General features: G+C 46.6%; 1 protein-coding gene across 5 annotated transcripts in view; it reads right to left on the reverse strand.

Moving 5' to 3' along the window:
• Positions 1 to 16925, reverse strand: part of LOC144144590 (tudor domain-containing protein 1-like) — a 100507-nt gene that overhangs the window by 23251 nt on the left and 60331 nt on the right. For all 5 annotated transcript variants that reach the window (XM_077676127.1, XM_077676110.1, XM_077676103.1 and 2 more), the window contains 3 exons: positions 8358 to 8451; positions 7677 to 7758; positions 3642 to 3896 (listed from right to left, as the gene is read on the reverse strand). In XM_077676127.1, coding sequence (XP_077532253.1) covers positions 3642 to 3896; positions 7677 to 7758; positions 8358 to 8451 — 431 coding nt within the window. The remainder of the gene's footprint in view (positions 1 to 3641; positions 3897 to 7676; positions 7759 to 8357; positions 8452 to 16925) is intronic.

Raw genomic sequence — 16925 nt, forward strand, 5'->3', positions numbered from 1 at the left:
TTGCATTGCGCCGCGACACCCAATCGAGGATCGTCTTAGCGCGCCCCGACCGGAGGACAAATAGCGCTTCAGCATCTATTACTAGCTTCGTTTGTGCGTTGTTTCCGTTACTGCGTTTGTGAATGAACGAAGATAAAAGAGACGAGCGGAACCGGAAAGACGAACGCTCGGCCTATCTAACGATATCAAAATGGTCGCGCCCGGTGGCACCGTTGCGGAGCTACAGCGCTCAGAAAATTGCCATTTTTTCGCCTTTCTGTGCTGATAGTTTGTCACCGCACCTGGCAAAACTTTTTTTATGCCACTTTGCGGCGCTTTTCAGCCGAAAAACTTTGCAGACGCACAGAATAGGAAACATAGAAGCCGAATATGTGGCTTTCAAAAAAACGATGTTTTGGTAATTTTTCTGAAGTTGAAAGCCGCGTCCCCTCTTAAACCCCTGGGGGTAACAGTCGCCAAAACCTCAACAAATGGATGCTTTCGGCCCGTTAGGAAAATGGCCATGGAGGCCCAGATCGAGCCCGCGTCCTTAAGTTCAGCAGCACCAGGCCTCAGCCACTAATCCACCACGGCAGGTATATATCTGCAAACCTCAGCCCCCTGCATCAACAAAGTCGCTTGCATGCTGTTCCCATACCATTATGAGAACTACACAGGACCGGAACCAACGCAAACACAGGTGGTGTTAAATTATTTTCTAGGTATCTTACGTGCAAGGTTACCTACCTTTGCCCTTGCAAACCCGCACACTATTCATGTTCAAAGGTCGAACGCGTCCAAGGGGATAACTGTAATAGATAACCTGTCGGCAGAAGCTGTGACAATGGTGCTCAAAGGCCAACTGCACTTAAAATTTCAACCTCTTGAAAACGTTATTTTCGTATAGTCTGCCTAAAAATATTGCAAGATACAAAATATGACAGCTGAAATATGCGTATCCGCGTAGCGAACAACTATTAAAAATCGGAGATATTGAAACTGAAACTGAGAAAAGCTCAGCCATTACGGCCAGGTTAAAGTGACACTCCAGCCCGCCTGGCCAGCGAGTGTGCGGCTGCACGTGGTCGGCCAGCCGGAGCGAACCTGTGTGCACGCTTCGCTCTCACCGCAGCCCTAAGAGAAGCGCACCCAGCGGAGTTTGACCTGTTCTCCTGGCTGGCCGTAGGAAAAAGCGCAGGGCCGGCTGCAACGTCACTTCCGCTTCAAGGCTGTTTGCGCGATCTGCTGGCATGTGCAGCGCCGCCTGGGACGGAGGTATTTTAAACGCTTCTAATTAACCTCACATCACGGGGCTACCAGTCATGTCCCAGTTGGTTTGGTGGTACATACTGTATGTTCACAGTAAATTTGGTTTTTGGTTGGGGGTGTAAAAAATTGTCACCGTGTGAAAGAGACACGTACTATATGCCTCGAGCTTCGCAATCACTGCGCCGCCTGTTCCCGCTTCTTCGTGGCGCTTTCGGGATGACCACTGCACAGCCGATAGCGGCTCATACAGTGTTTTGGTTCTCTTTCGCTTCTTTTTGCCTTTCCGCACCCTAAAACAACTGGTTATCGACACTTCTATAAGCAAATACTACGTTAAGGGCACTCCAAAAAACAGCTGCATCCTGAAGAGTGCTCGAATGCCAACAACAGCTACCAGGGGACGCGGTACTGTGCGCTTTGCCGCTCTTACGGGCGTCAGCAACGGCAGCAGCATATCACCACTGTCACCACCGAGTACATCAGGCGCAAGTGAATTTTATTGTCGCCTCGTTTAGACCTGATACTGGCACTGGTTTCGTTTTGCAGCACGGACAACAAATGCGGCTTCCTTTCGAATATATACGCTGAAAATTATGATTCGGGGATGTGATTACCTATTAACTGACAATAACGTGCCTTTTATAGGAATAGAGGCCACGCGAACATGTTAAGTATATTTCAAGTCTGTGGGTTGTTAATATGTGCTCACTCCCACCTGATAGCAAGGACCAAGGAGAGTTAATGAAAACCACGAAAAAATAAATGCCCTGCCAAAACCAGGAGCAATGTAATAGCTCTTATGGGAATGCAGAAAAACAGTGCAGCTTCGGAAATGCTAGAGACGTTCGCCTTAGCTTAAACAAGGTAGGACTCACTAGATCAACTAGCTGCAAAATGCACGATGTTTTCTAAAACATGAAAAGGGGGGGGGGGCGGCTTAACTATCGTTGTGTACAAATGCGGAGAGAAATCAAGGAATTGCCGCTTTAGTAATCCTGCACACAAGCTGCATGTTCACTTTTATTTTGTTTTTCGACTCTAACGGACAGCTGAACACTCGGCAGGCACATTTTTTGAAGTGTAGAGTAAATAAGCTCACGAGCGATAAAAGGTGTCGGAAAAGTGTGGTATGTGACGAAGCCCTCTGATTTCGCTTTTGTGCTAGATTCTGCAGGCTCCCTGTGTCATATGACGATGTTTCGAAGAAGCGTTCAGTCGCGGACGCGGATATAAGCGGAGGATACATGTAGCAGATGATGAATGTTTGCAAGCGCTCACCTCATGCCAAGATGACCCAGTAGTAAATTCTTTGTCGTGTGCTGACTCCCGCATATAGTTCTGCATTATCCATCGCAATTATTGCATAGAATGTTCGTGAAATTTACGCCACACTGGCTTGTCCAGGGTAGTGATCAATATCTGAGATATCAAGTGTAGTTGGCATGCTGTCAGGTATGAGTGCTCCGCTAGATTATTTAAGCACATGAAACAGATTTACATTGTAGTGTATAACCGTAGCATGAGCATCTGAACTACCACTGCTTACGGAGGTACTGTTAGTAAATTTCAGGGCATAGGAATTACAATCAGGTCCATGCATGTGCCAGTTTCACAACGCCAGCCTGTAACACACACCTGGCGCTTATCCGGACCGAATGTACCACACTAGGATCGCGTCAGATGCATCTACACTCTCGTAAATACACCACACTTGCGAACAGAGTGACTGCTCCACATAAACGTGCATTTACAATGCATACAAATGGAAAATATCAGTCGCAAACGTGCTGCAAAAGCCACGGTGACAGTGGTGACCGGGCTGGACACTCCCGCGACTGCTTTCGAAACGGGCCGCTAGGGGGATTTCACTGGCCCCCCACAGGCAGCGCTCGAGGCGTATACAGAAAACTGAACTGCAGACTTCAAACCACCAGATGGTGCAACATGCCCAAAAGCACTGTGGGAAATTTTGAAGCAAGCCTCTGAATCTACCATGAGCGGGCTAAAGACACCCAATAGATACAGTCGGGGAAAAAGTAAAGGAAAACATACTAAGCAATATTTCATTATACTTAAATTACTAATTGTTAGAATACAAAATGATGGTAGCCAATGTTCATGCAGAACTACTGCCTTTCTTTCTTCCACAAAAAATTTAATTTAGGAGAACTGTTGTTCCAAGCTCGCAACACATCAAAAACACGGCTGGGAAAAAAAAAAAAAAAACTGCACAGCACACGCAGGAGGGGGGCAGTCATCTTTGCACTGCCAGCAGGGAACACTAAGCCAAGGTGCAGGCACTTGGTGGACAAAGAAGTCATGACAGTATGCTCTGTGAATGCAGCGTACCACAATACTACACACAACAAATAAAAAACGAACGGCCCACACACCTGACCACGGTACCAGGTGGAGTCCTTGCTGTACAGGGCAGACACATAGTCGCCCTTAGTGTACCTGAAGTAGGTCACTTTGCACTGGTTGATGACCCAGTCATTGAGCGCTTCGCCCAATTTCTGCAGATCTGGAAGCAGACTCTCCTGGTGCAGGTACAGCACGTCTGACGTGGCGGACACAGGCACCATGGGGCAGTCGGGGCCAGGCAGCGTCCTCTCAGGCACATAACCTACCGTCGGCCCTGCCCTAGCCTGTGGAAGAAATGACGGCAAAGCACTTAGCCCGCACAAAGACACGGGCTGCATCACGACAAGCCAGCTCCAGAGCTGACCTGTCATGTGCTATATATTGTTACATTTTTGTGTTTAGGCAGCTACATTTTTGTGCTGCATTTCTTAACCCACTCCCCTCTTTATGTTACTACACTGAGGGCATTCAAAAATAAATAATAATAAAAAAAGGCCACCATTCATGGGCCTAGGTGTTCCTTCAATGCTGCATCAGCGTCGCATTTTTTTGAATTTCTTAAGTCAACCAACCTGTGCGTTACAATCGGGTTGCGTTAAAATTGTGCAAATACGGTAGACCAAATTTGAGTCAATGACCTACGGTGTAGAGTGCTACCAGATGCCAATCAAGAACAGCTTTATGACTATCAATTAGGTACTTCCTGTCCTTTTACACTTTTTCCGGCATTTAAACATAATCGGGACAAATTAACCCATCTCTACTCACTGGGTTAATTTTTAGATGTCAATTTACAACTCCGCATACTGCGACCAGGAAGATGTCGGTAAATTGGCACGAGAACGGGTTCTTAAACTAAAGTGCTTTTTAAAACACGGAAAACCTAACATACCAAGGAATAAAATGATTACAAAGTAAGTTTGAAATAAACAGGAGCATATTTTACTCAAGTCTCAATTACCATGAGTCTGCTCTACCCCTGCACGATGTCATCTTAGTGCCTGTTGCGCACTTTCGTTGTTAATCAGTGCTTTCAGGTAGGTTGCGAGAAAACTTTTTTTATAAAGGTCCAGTCAAATAAAAAGCAAGAACCCCAAATGCTAAAGAAAATTCACAAAGCCACAGCGGCATCTTGACAGCTTCAAAGAATTGCTTTCTATCACCTTCATGTACTACTGCACCATATAATCCATTTCACCCTCACACGAACAGAATGTACATGCAAACTGCACACACATACTGTTCCTGCCTGCGCCCCTGCATAACTTTGCAGGCTGTGCGCCGGCTAATTTCTGGCATTCATAAACTAAAGAAATAACAAAAGAATTACGAAGCTCCTTTTCTTGCTGGCCCCCTCACCTAAAACAGGGTTAACCTTTGCCGTGATTTTAGAGTTGCAGTTTGGACCGATTTACACCCTACTTCCCAATGCCAGGGAACAAGGACCAAGATCAAGCATAACCGAGTATTCATAGTCAGCACTCACTGCGCATTACATATTAAATTTGGCATCACGTTTAATGAATTCGTTAATGTGACATTGCAATATATCAACCTTAAATTAAAATGTAACTAACAACAAAGGAGCAGTACAAACGTGCTTTGGACCAAAAATCTCTTACCATATATCCTTGCTTAAAGGAACCATGAGGATCCACTAAAAAGACTGCGTAGTCTTGATGACTATGATGCCAATTTTATCACAAACAAAAAAAAATTGAGGTTATAATGAAAACATCTGAAGCAGTGGCGCCTCCCCAGCCACCTCCCGGCGATTTCTGCATGCCGTCATAGAATATGCGATTTGTGGTTGCCAACATAGGCTACCACCAAGAAATATGACTGGGTGATTAATGCATCATTTGAATGCTTTTGATGTGAAATTAACACATTTATAACGAAGTTTTCATCGTTGGCCCATATTATGTCACTCCTGCCCACAACAAGTCACTGTAGTGCGAAATTCTGAATTTTTTTTAACATTCCTCCCGTTCTTTTGTTTTCGGTTAAAAAAAAATGTTTCGTGGCTGGAATGGTGCTGCGTGAGTTAACAAAGGCTAGTTGTTTTAGACATGTTTTAAATTGTATTTTTCCTTCATGGCCACTTCAGTGACATGAGCGTGGTGTCGCACAAGGGTTAGCATTAACGACCTGTCCCAAAACTCATCCACTGGCTTTGTGCAGAACTTGAGCAGTCAGACACTTCTGTCACTTTGCATGCAACTATGACCATGGCCTTCCATAGAAAGCCCTGCCCAAAAATCGAGCAGAAGCTCAAAAAACTAGGGCCTGACTAAAATTGGGTCCACCAATGGGGTTCACTTTGCACTAAAATGGCGCTGGCAAGCATGGAATGAAGGGAAAAAGCAAGAGAGGCCCACAATGGGTAGCACTACAAAGGAAACACTTCTACAGCAGAGTCGCAACGATCACTAAGCCGAGCAGCTGGCCTGCCGAGTCGCCAGCTCCAGTGCGTGTACACTTGCTCCAAAGCCACCGCTGCCCTCAAATCATGACTAACAGAATCAGCAGCTCCTCCCCTTACTCAACACACACCAGCCCTTAGAAATTCACCCCCAGCAGGAATTTGTGTGCTCTAACCTCAGCCACGCAAGCTGCCTTGGCGACAGGCATACTCCTTGGTGCTGGTCAGAGGGGCTGGCCCACACGACAAGGCAGTGGTTTTATGCGCCAATGCCGACTGCTCAAGAATTTTCGTCTTCGTCTGAGTGCCTTAAAGGCACAACAGTCCCAAAAGTCCCCTACAATGAACCACTTTCTGGACTTCATTCCTGTATGCAGCACGAGGTGTGAATCAAATCAAATGCACTAACACCCAATGTCATCGTTTAAAATTGAAGCACGGAATTTTGGGACTGCAGAGATAAAAGAGACACAACCGGCAGCCTGATGTCTTGTTTGCGTGCCAATTATCACCACCCTATCAAAGCAAAGCTCAGGCTATGTGCAAAGCTGGGTATCTTTATACAGTCGAATCCCACTACAACGAAATTTATGGGACGTGCAAAAAATTTCATTGAAGCGAAAATTCGTTGAGGCGAAATCTGCCACAACACAGCACGGAAGGGCAAGAAAAATAGCCCCGGATATTTCCGCATCATTGGCAGCATAATACAATGTTTAGAAAAAAGGAGTGACGTGCAGTAACATCGCGTTTATTCAGATAGCAAACATACCAATTGTTATCTTTTTTTTTTTTTTTTACCAGCACGCAAAGAGCGCGATACTGAGAAGGGGAGAGGTGAAGAAATGAAAAAATGCAGGCGCAAAGGGTATCGCTGTACAACAAGGCGTTTCCACCGAGCTGATTACTTGCAGATAGCTGCTAGGCGGTTGGAAGCCCCCTCTCGCTTGTGGCAGGAATGGCGCCATTATCTTATCCTCTGACTAGCCACCGCAGCAACTGACCTTGGCAGGCGAGCCGCGCACGCTTGCATTTAAAGCGACGGCATGCTCGGGACTAAGATAGGATGACGCTTGATCAAGACTAAACATGAAAACATTATTTTTGCTTTTGACTTTGAAGAATTGTAGAAGGAAAACTGCAAGAACAGCTGCTCACAACACATACATGACAGCACTGCGCCAGCAGCAGAGCACATTCGCGCGATTTCAACTGGATACGGATTGATTAAATGTAGTTCCGGCTTGGTGAACCTGGCTTGCGTCTCAGGTAAAGACGGCCTGCCACATCGTTATCACCATCAAACAATGGCGTCCACCTACGAGTTTGTTTTTGTTTTGGGTGGCAGTGTGGGCGCACCGCTTATGTTTTCGGTGAAACTAAGCGTCCTGCGTGTATAAAAAGTTAGATAGCTGGCGCTATGCTTATTTTACTGTAAAATAATTGTTCAAACCGAGCCCAAATCATCGAAAATTTCGTTGAAGCGAAAGCAAGCCAGACAAATGGTTCATTGTGGCGAGGACCTTGTTGTATTGTCTTCTATAGCTAGCTGACGGGGAATTGGAAATATTTCGTTGAGGCGGAAATTTAGTTGAAGCGGACTTCGTTGTAGCGGGATTAGACTGTAAATTATGAGAACCTGAACACGGCGTAAGGGACGACTTGGTCCAGCAGGTGAGCCCATGTCCTCTGCAGGTACACCCTGCACTGGAGCAGATGTGCTGCAAACGAAAAACGGAAAAAGTGAAGCAGAAACAGGAGGGGGGGCTGATAAAAACAAGTCACCTTGCTTCACAGAAGCAGTTGTTATGGCTGTCAAAAACGAAAAAGGTTGTCTTCAAGTCTGCACACGTAACTGTATACAAGCAGCTAGCAACCACATCAGTCATCAATCAGGACTATTGCTGATCACACTCGTACCGTCACTACGTATACGTAGCTCCATCATAAAGCTGCTTCACTGTTCTCACTATACAACGAGCCAAAATTACGTTCTTTTCTATTTTGCTGTTTATGCAATGGCCACAGGTTCTCCCCCCTATGGCAATCACGTGACTGTTGAATTAAGACCACCAGAGCAAACTTCTTACTGTTGCTGTTTACCGAGTCACTGGACATGGCAATGTTGCAAATGCTGCTCATGCACGCCTTGACGTGCCATCTGACGCTTTACTCGTACACTATTTCAAGTGTTCCCTGCTCTTGTTCCATGAAATCGAGGAACAGAAGCAGGACATCACTCTTCCGGCAACAAGCTCAGCCGCACTTGGGACAGCCACCGACACGCTTGGCAAGCAAGTCTGCACTCGAACAAACCCACCTCTGGTCACAGCTCTGCCCATGCGCACGCCCATCCTTGGCTTGACACTGCTCCGAACAGTATGCTCGGCCACAGAGATTGCACCTCAGGTCAGCTGCAAGAACACACACACACACACAAGAAACATTAGGTGTGCGCAGCCTGCCTCGGCCCTAGAATGGAGGTGAGGTCTCTCAAACAGCTCCTCTTATGCACAAAACTGCCAGAGAAAAAGCTGCCTTGTTTGGAGTACAGCTGGCCTGAACCAGGGTATCTTGCCAATGTCTTTCAAATGTCTTTCAAATTCCCATGACTCATCTAGGGCTTCCCCTGACCCTTCAGTTCAAGCTCTGACCACTGAAGACGCGTCAACCAACACAACGCAAAATAGGTAAAAGGCATTTCAAAGAGAAGACAAACAAATCTACTGACACTGGACAAATCATGCTTGACAGAGTATTTTTTCGCTGCTATGCGTGCCTACGAGCCCACTAATCATAGAATGGCACATTAGACGGTCGATAGCTGCGTAAATAATTATTTACAGCCTCATTTATTTGTGTCAGTTTCAGTTTCAACTTAACGAACACCGAGGCGGCCACCATGACAGGAGGGCGCTCGTGACGTCACCGTTCTCGTTGTGCCACTACCGGTGTGGACACACGCTTGCTCGCGTGCCCAGACCGGCTGTGGTCTCCACCATGTCCACGCGCTGGGCAGCATGACGTCAGCCCCAAAACCACGACGTGTACATGTGGCAGAACAGCGTGCGCCAACCGCAGCCAGTGCGTTTGCCCCTGTCACGGGAGCCCCCACGTCGGCAGTTTGGGGCTAGGAGCAGTAGATGGCGTCATGCTGATGGCGACTGCGAAAGGGTATCTGTTCTGAGCTTTTCCACGCGCGCAAAGAATAAAATGGATTTAAAATACGTTGTACTGAGCGGCTGCTGTTGAAACTTGCTGGTAGATATCTCCATATACAAAGGATGCCTTTTGCATAGTTATCCCAGCTTTGAATTGAAATTTCGTGTCAGTACTCCTTTAAAGCTGACAGTACATGTCCTCAGCAAAATAGTCAACAGCCAATGCTATGTTTGTACTATGCCACGTGGGCACTGCTTTTGGTGCAGATTATCAGGCTACAACAAGCACGCATGCAGCAGTTTACTAGAACAAAAAAAAATGCTGGCTGCAATACTTGACGAACTAGTGAGCAGTAAAAATTAAATGCACAAGAGCAAGAGGCACAAATAGGCTTGCATTTTACAAATTCCACCCACGCAAAATGCTCGCATATCAAAAGATTTTTTTTAACAGAAATATCTCGTAGGTCAGATGCATTTCTTTTTAGCAATTTGATTTAATGAAAAAATGAAAACAGCACTAACACTTTCCTTAAAAACAGACCGACATACACAATAAGTCATTCTAAGTTAGAATGTTGCTGTCTTCTCACACAGGCATCTCCTATTGCTAGTTTTATATTTCAGGCCCCTTAATTAAAGGTGCCATGGAGACAAAAACAAGTTTGGTTCATTCGAAAGACTGCCTCGTTAGAATCACATTGACACCACTTGTTTGTAAACTTCACTCGAATAAGCTATATAATTAGGAAAAAATGTAATGACCATGCAACTCACTAGCTCATTTTCCGCACTAAATGTATGACAAAACATGTACAGCTGTGCGATTGGCTGAGGCCGACAAAAGCAAACACAAGTTAGGCAGGGCTCGTAAGCTTGCAGAACGAGGTATTTTTGCTTAAATGTAATGCATATTCATTTTATAGCACTACGAATGGTGGGGAAAACAATGGAGGTTACGAAAGTACACGTAAACCCAGCAGTACCCGTGCATACTGCTGTGGGTAGTGCGCGCACTATACTTCTCATAGCTGCACAAGCAGCCTCGCACTTTGGGGTTGCCTCACACGACACAGGCCGGTTGGCATACACCAGCATATCGAGCATACCCTTTGTTTCACGAAACGATTACTACCTACCTTAACAAAAACAAGCCAGGCGCACATACGGACAAAAACAAGGCAACGGCCGACAGCGGCCCTGCGCAGTATGGTGGCACATGAAGGAAGCCTGACGGTAAAAAAATTTGTTTCAACATGCGCTGCAGAGTAAACAATGCACTAACATTTGCTTGAAGACCTGTACTTGTTACGCCACTACAAACGTCGCGAAACACAATTTGGAGGGAGAATCAAAATTTTAACTTATATTAAGGGGGGACACTGGTGTTACAACTTCTATTTTTCAAGTAAACTCTCTGTTTTTTCCCACTGATTTCAAATATGCCATTTTTTTCAGCTGGTCAAGTAGTTTATTTATTTATTTATTCAAGGTACTTTACAGGCCCAGCAGGGCATTGGGTAAGGGGGGACTGGCAGAACAAATACTCACAAACGAGCAACAAAAGTTATACAAAAACTAGACATATATTACATAAACAAGTCAGTGCGAAACAAAAAAAAAAACCATTACAACAAGAGTGGCAAGGGAATTTATACAACAAATAACAATATCAAGTGACCCGCCGCGGTGGCTCAGTGGCTAAGGCGTTGCGCTGCTCAGCACAAAGTCGCGGGTTCGATTCCCGGCCACGGCGGCCGCTTTTCTGATGGAGGCGAAAAGCAAAAACGTGTGACGAGATTTTAGCGCACGTTAATGATCCCCAGGTGGTCAAAATTAATCCGGAGCCCTCCACTACGGCGCGCCTCATCGCCTGCGTTGCGTCGGCGCGTTAAAACCTACAATCAATCAAACAATACAATACCAAGTGTAACACCTTGTGGTAGCCGTAACCGCAAAAAAATAAATAAAAAACATGGTGCTCACAGAAAGGAATGCAAGCGTTCCTGTTTGGTGGTTTTACACGAAAAAATGCTTGTGCAGGTGATGGCGGAATGCTTCTGGGTTAGTCAGCGAAGCGATATTATCAGGGAGATCGTTCCACAAGCGAATAGCACGTGGGAGAGCAAATGAATTGAATGAGTTAGTGGCGCCATAGATTCTGGTGAAGCTCCGTTGATTGAATAATCTGCGTAAAGTGGAAAGAGGGCTTACAGTGGGTAATGGGGAGGGTCTGGTACGATAAATGTATTTGTGAAACATGCATAGAAGCGCGATTTGCCGTCGGATATGCAATGGTTCTAGAGAAAGCTCCTGTTCTATTTTTGTTATCCTTGAACTGAAGTCATACGATTTGGATATGAACCGCGCCGCCTGATTTTGTACGGCTTCTAGTTTTTCAATTAAATAATTTTGATAGGGGGACCAAACTGAGGACGTGAACTCTAGCTGTGGTAATACAAATGTTTTATAGGCTAGTTGACGAATGTTAGACAGAGACGCATGCAAATTTCAACGCAAGTATCCTGGGTGGGTGGGCCATGAAAGATTTTCCGCTAGGAGCACGCCTAGGTATTTATATGTTAGTGTCTTAGAAACTAAATAGTTGTTCAGGAAATACGAAAAATTAGAGTTAGTGCGCCTTCGGCTAAAAGATATTACAGTAGAATCTCGATGATACGAACCTCGCGGGACCGCGAAAAATATTCGTATCATCCGAAATTCGTATGAACCAACATAAACCAAAAAATTGAGCGCTGAAAAAAGTTTTCGTTTATTTCTTTTCTTTCTTTCGCGTAAACAAATCCATGATTTTTTCTGCTTTTTTTAAACCCCCACCTCACAAAGCAGTCCTTTCTGGAGCGCGTAACGCTTCGCCTAGCTTCGCGCTTGTCTCCTCACTCCCGGTGTCCAAGCTCGCTACACGCCGCAACAGTCAAGCATGAACCGCATGGTGCGTTTTTGAACGCGATTCGCACGCCTTGGCTTTGCGCGCGCTGTATTTTCAAGGCCGCATTGACGATTTCGCGCCCGCGGTATCTCCTACCTCGGTCAGAAAAAGACGCTGACGACTTGCGAAACGCTCGAGAGAGCCCGCTGGCTCCGCCCGAGATGTTTAGGCTTAGCACTCCGGCAGATATTTTATGGGCGCTTTCACTAGCGGCGCCAATGGTGTTTTATAGTACCGTTTTCGCCAACATTATCAGCTCCTTTACTGCACAAGAAACTTCGTGTCTGCCTTGAGCAGCATTTTAAAGAGCGGCTAGAAGCAGTCGCTCAAGCGGCCGTGCCACTTCGCAGCCGAAGCTGCCGCCATGTTGCCGCCGCCGGCCGCGGCGCGCGCAGCGTGCGAGAGGTTTCGCGGCGCGCATGGGGCGCGCGGGGCGCGTTTTCGCGAGCAGAAAACAACAGCCCGGCCGTTTCTGGAGAAATAAGAGTGGCAAATGGGGGGAGAGAGCCGTCACTTGCTTGTTCGGCAGTCGGGCGCCTCGCCGGCTCGTTCGTATCATCCGCCGGGCCGCGCAGGTCCGTTCGTAACAGCCGAAATTTTTCCCATTGCAAACAATGCAATTTTGCCGGGACTTCTCAGAAATTCGTATCATCCCGAAATTCGTATCACCCAGAATCGTATCATCGAGATTCTACTGTATTTGGCATTTAGTTAAGTTTGAAGACATCTGCCATGTGTTGCACCAGTCGCAGATAAGGTTTAGGTCCTTTTGAAGCGCGACATGGTCAGTGGGGTAATTTATTTTCCGATGAATTATGCAGTCGTCAGCAAAAAGGCGCATACAAGATGTGACGCGTGAAGGCAGGTCATTAATAAATACAGTTAAACCTCGTTATAACGAAGCGGGATATAACGAACTAATGGATATAATGAAGCAATCATAGTTCCCCTTGAAATTCCCATAGATACCCATGTATTAAAAACCTCGTTTTAACGAAGCTAAAATTTCCTCGCAATGGGTATAACGAACCTTTTTTTTTCACAACGAATGTCTACGGACTATTTCGCTACCTGCCAGGTCAATTTCTTATAGCGCGCGACCGGTTACTTCGCATCACGGATGCGGTGATTCAAAACTCGCGCTCGCAGGGCCGGCAACTACAGCGCGCTGAAAGCGCCTGGCAACACGCGCGAGGGTGCGCCTCTCCCGGCACTCCCGGCACGGAGGAAATCCCTTTCTCGTGGCCTCGCCCGCACCCCACTCTTCTCCTCTTCTGCTGCGCGGCTTTGTGGCTTTGTTGCTGCTTTTCTGCGTGCGCGTCGACCGTCGAGTTGCCGCTCAGCTATTCTTTTTGTTTGGTCGTTCGAGCTCCCGCCGCCAGAAAAGAGATGGACGACGCAAAAAGAAAGCGCAAGACGATATCGATAGAACAGAAGGCGGCTATGCTGAAAGCCGTAGCTAGTCCGGCGTAAAGAAAAAAAAAGTAGCCGAAGATTTCGGCATAGCGTTGAGCACGCTATCGACGATTTTAAGTAGCAAAGCAGCTGTCGCCGGTGCTGTCGCACGTGGCGTAAAAGGCGACAGGAAGAAGCTGCGCGCCCCCGCCTTCGAAGCCGTTGAGAAGGCGGTCTTCAAGTGGTTTTTGGACGCAAGAGCAAGCGGCATTCCAGTGAGTGGGGCACTGTTGCAGCGGAAAGGGAGGGACTTTGCGTGCATCATGGGGCACGACGACTTTGTGGCGAGTGGGGGCTGGCTGCAGCGCTTTAAGGAGCGCCACGACATCGTCGGCAGGGCCGTCTGCGGGGAAGCGATGTCCGTCGACCGCGAAGCTGCACTGCTGTGGGTGGAAACGAACGTTGGGCAGTTGCTGGAGAAGTACAGTCCCAAGGACTCGTTCAACGTGGACGAGACCGCCCTGTTTTATCAGATGCTGCCGCAAAAAACCTTGGCCCTCAAAGGGGAACGCTGCCAGGGCGGCAAACAGAGCAAGGTCCGCGTGACCGTGTTGCTCTGTGCGAACATGGATGGGACTGAAATAGTGCCGGCCCTCGTCGTCGGCAAAAGTGCATCACCGCGATGCTTTAAAGGTAAGCGGAAGCTACAAGTGAGTTATGTGTCCAACCGCAAGGCTTGGATGACACGAGACGTTTTCGCGCAATGGCTGCGGGAGTGGGACGAAAGGCTGGGCAGACAGAAGCGAAAGATCTGCCTTGTCCTTGACAACTGCTCGGCGCACCACACTGCCGTTGTGCTAAAAAACATCGAGCTGTGCTTCTTGCCGCCAAACTGCACTGCGGTTGTGCAACCCCTTGACCAAGGGGTTATCATGAGCTTCAAATCCGGCTACCGCAAGCGTGTCATTGACCGCATTCTGTTCAATATGAGCACGAAGCGCGAGACCCAGATAGACCTGTACATGGCGATCGAGATGCTGCAGGCTGCTTGGATGTCTGTACCGGCAAGCACGATCGCCAACTGCTTCCGGCATGCCTCTTTTGGCGTCAGCAGCGGCGAGAACAGCGAGGATCTCGGTGCTGCCGCCATTGAGGGGGCTGCGGGGGACGAAGCCCTAGCGTCATGGGACGCTCTCCTTGACGCCGGCGTTGTGCCCGACTGCGACACATTCTGCACCTACGTCAGTGCCAATGCTGACGCGGTAACGACCGAGGAACTTACGGAGGCCGAAATTGTGCGCTCAGTGACGGGGGCGCCTAACGACGACAGCGACGAATGTGTCGACGACGGCCCGGAGTGCAGTGGTGGCGAACCCGACGTACCAACGTCCGCACAAGCCCTGGATGCGGCAGACCTGCTGCGCCGCTTCTTTGACGCCCACGATGACGGCGAGGACGGACTCGAGATCGCGGCTGCAGCTGAGAAGGCCATCATTCGCTTAAAGAAGACGCGGCAGAAGTCCATCACGGACTTTTTCACTGCTAAATGAGCCGCCAGCTCGCGTGCTGTCAATCGAGCGTCGATGGGCCGTTTGGCGTAAATAAAGTAGCGATTCCTTGCTCTTCATTTTTTCGCTTGATTTTCTCCGCGCGACGGCCGTTTTTTTTTCGCGTGGCGTGCTGTTGTGAGTTTCAGGGGTGAGTACATCCTCTCTTGTTTGAAAATTGTCGGTACAAATGGACATTGGCTATAACGAACTATTGGTTATAACGAAGTCATTACGACCCCCCGTTCAACTTCGTTATAACGAGGTTTTACTGTATTAAAAAAAGTAAGGGACCGAGAACGCTGCCTTGAGGCACACCCGAAGTATCAGGAGATAGCGGCAAGGTATAATCATTCACTACCGTTAACTGTTCCCGCATGAAAAGGAAGTTACGAAGCCAAGATAATGTTAAAGAATCTAGTCAAAGGGCGTACAATTTAGAGATTTAATGGCAATGGGCTGCACGGACGAAAGCTTTAGAAAAACCAAGAAAAATACAGTCAGTTTGCAAGTTACTGTCCATGTTATTGTGCAAGTCAGTGGTAAATTCAAAAACCTGCGTATCACAAGAAAAACCTTTTCTAAGGCCATGCTGGTTATCAGAGAAAAAGTTATTGGTTCCAAGGTGAGAGTAAATGTTAGAAGTGATAATATGTTCAAGCAATTTGCAACATATGCACGTTAATGAAATAGGGCGGTAGTTGTCGGGTGAATTTTTATTCCCAAGGTAATTACCGATAATTAGACCAAGATAATTAGAGATAATTAGCCATTTTTGGTCAAACAATAGACAAAACAGTGTTGGTCATAAAACTGTAATCTTTTTATTTTCTAATACTATGAACCCTGGTGAATGCAATAATTGAAGCAGTTTTTTTTTATGCATCGCTTGGAACAAATTTCACAGCTCTATACATAAACTTCAGTGTTTGAAATGGGCACTCAAAATGGTTCCTTACCACTGATGCCACCAAAGCTTAATGAGCTGTAAAATTAGTTCCAAGCGATGCATCAAAAAACTGCTTCGCTTATTGCCTTTACCGGGGTTCATTGTATTAGAAAATATAAAGATGACAGTTACGACCAACACTGTTAACTGTGTCTATTGTTTGACCAAAATGGCTAATTATCTTGGGAGCTAACTGACCAGCTCAAGAACCAATGGCATATATGAAATCAGTGAGGAAAAAGCAGCAAGACTGACAAGTTTCACAGAGTTTACTTGAAAATTAGAAGAAGTTGTTATAAGACCAGTGTCCTCCTTAATTTCTCAGTAAATACAGCATCGTCTGCAGCCAGACAAGAGCTGGGGGCACTACAAAACACGAAATCTTTCGAATAAAACAATTGTGTATTTTGTCGGCATGGCCCCTCTAAACAAGACTTACGATATACCAGAAAATGTCCAGGCTTCTGCGTCACTGCAAGTAATCAGACTTTGGAATACTGGAAGCATTACTCAGGGAAGAAGTTTAACGCATTTCCTAGCATCAAATTTAACACCCAGGCAGGCATTCACGGAAACACAATGAAGGCATTCAATTTGCAAGCTGTATAATACAAGTGACATCTTTTTTAAAGCCCAAGATAGATACACACACACAATGTGTGATTTTAAAAGCATAACATCTTTTAAAAAAAATCAAGGCAAAAAAAGTGCACCAGTTTTGTTTTCCCTGCCCATAGGTGTGCTAGCATGGCAGCCACCAGAAAATGCAGCAACAATCGGGCTATCAGAATTAACGAAGATTCACAACAAACCTTTTAAGTGGTAACTCTTGTGCATTGGTTTCAATAAAGGAAATGTAGCCTGCCTGAACTAGGGTACAACGCTG

Source organism: Haemaphysalis longicornis, unplaced genomic scaffold, assembly GCF_048455015.1.
Source record: "Haemaphysalis longicornis isolate Haplotype H1 unplaced genomic scaffold, Haemaphysalis longicornis Haplotype H1 scaffold_1, whole genome shotgun sequence".
Taxonomy (NCBI): domain Eukaryota; kingdom Metazoa; phylum Arthropoda; class Arachnida; order Ixodida; family Ixodidae; genus Haemaphysalis; species Haemaphysalis longicornis.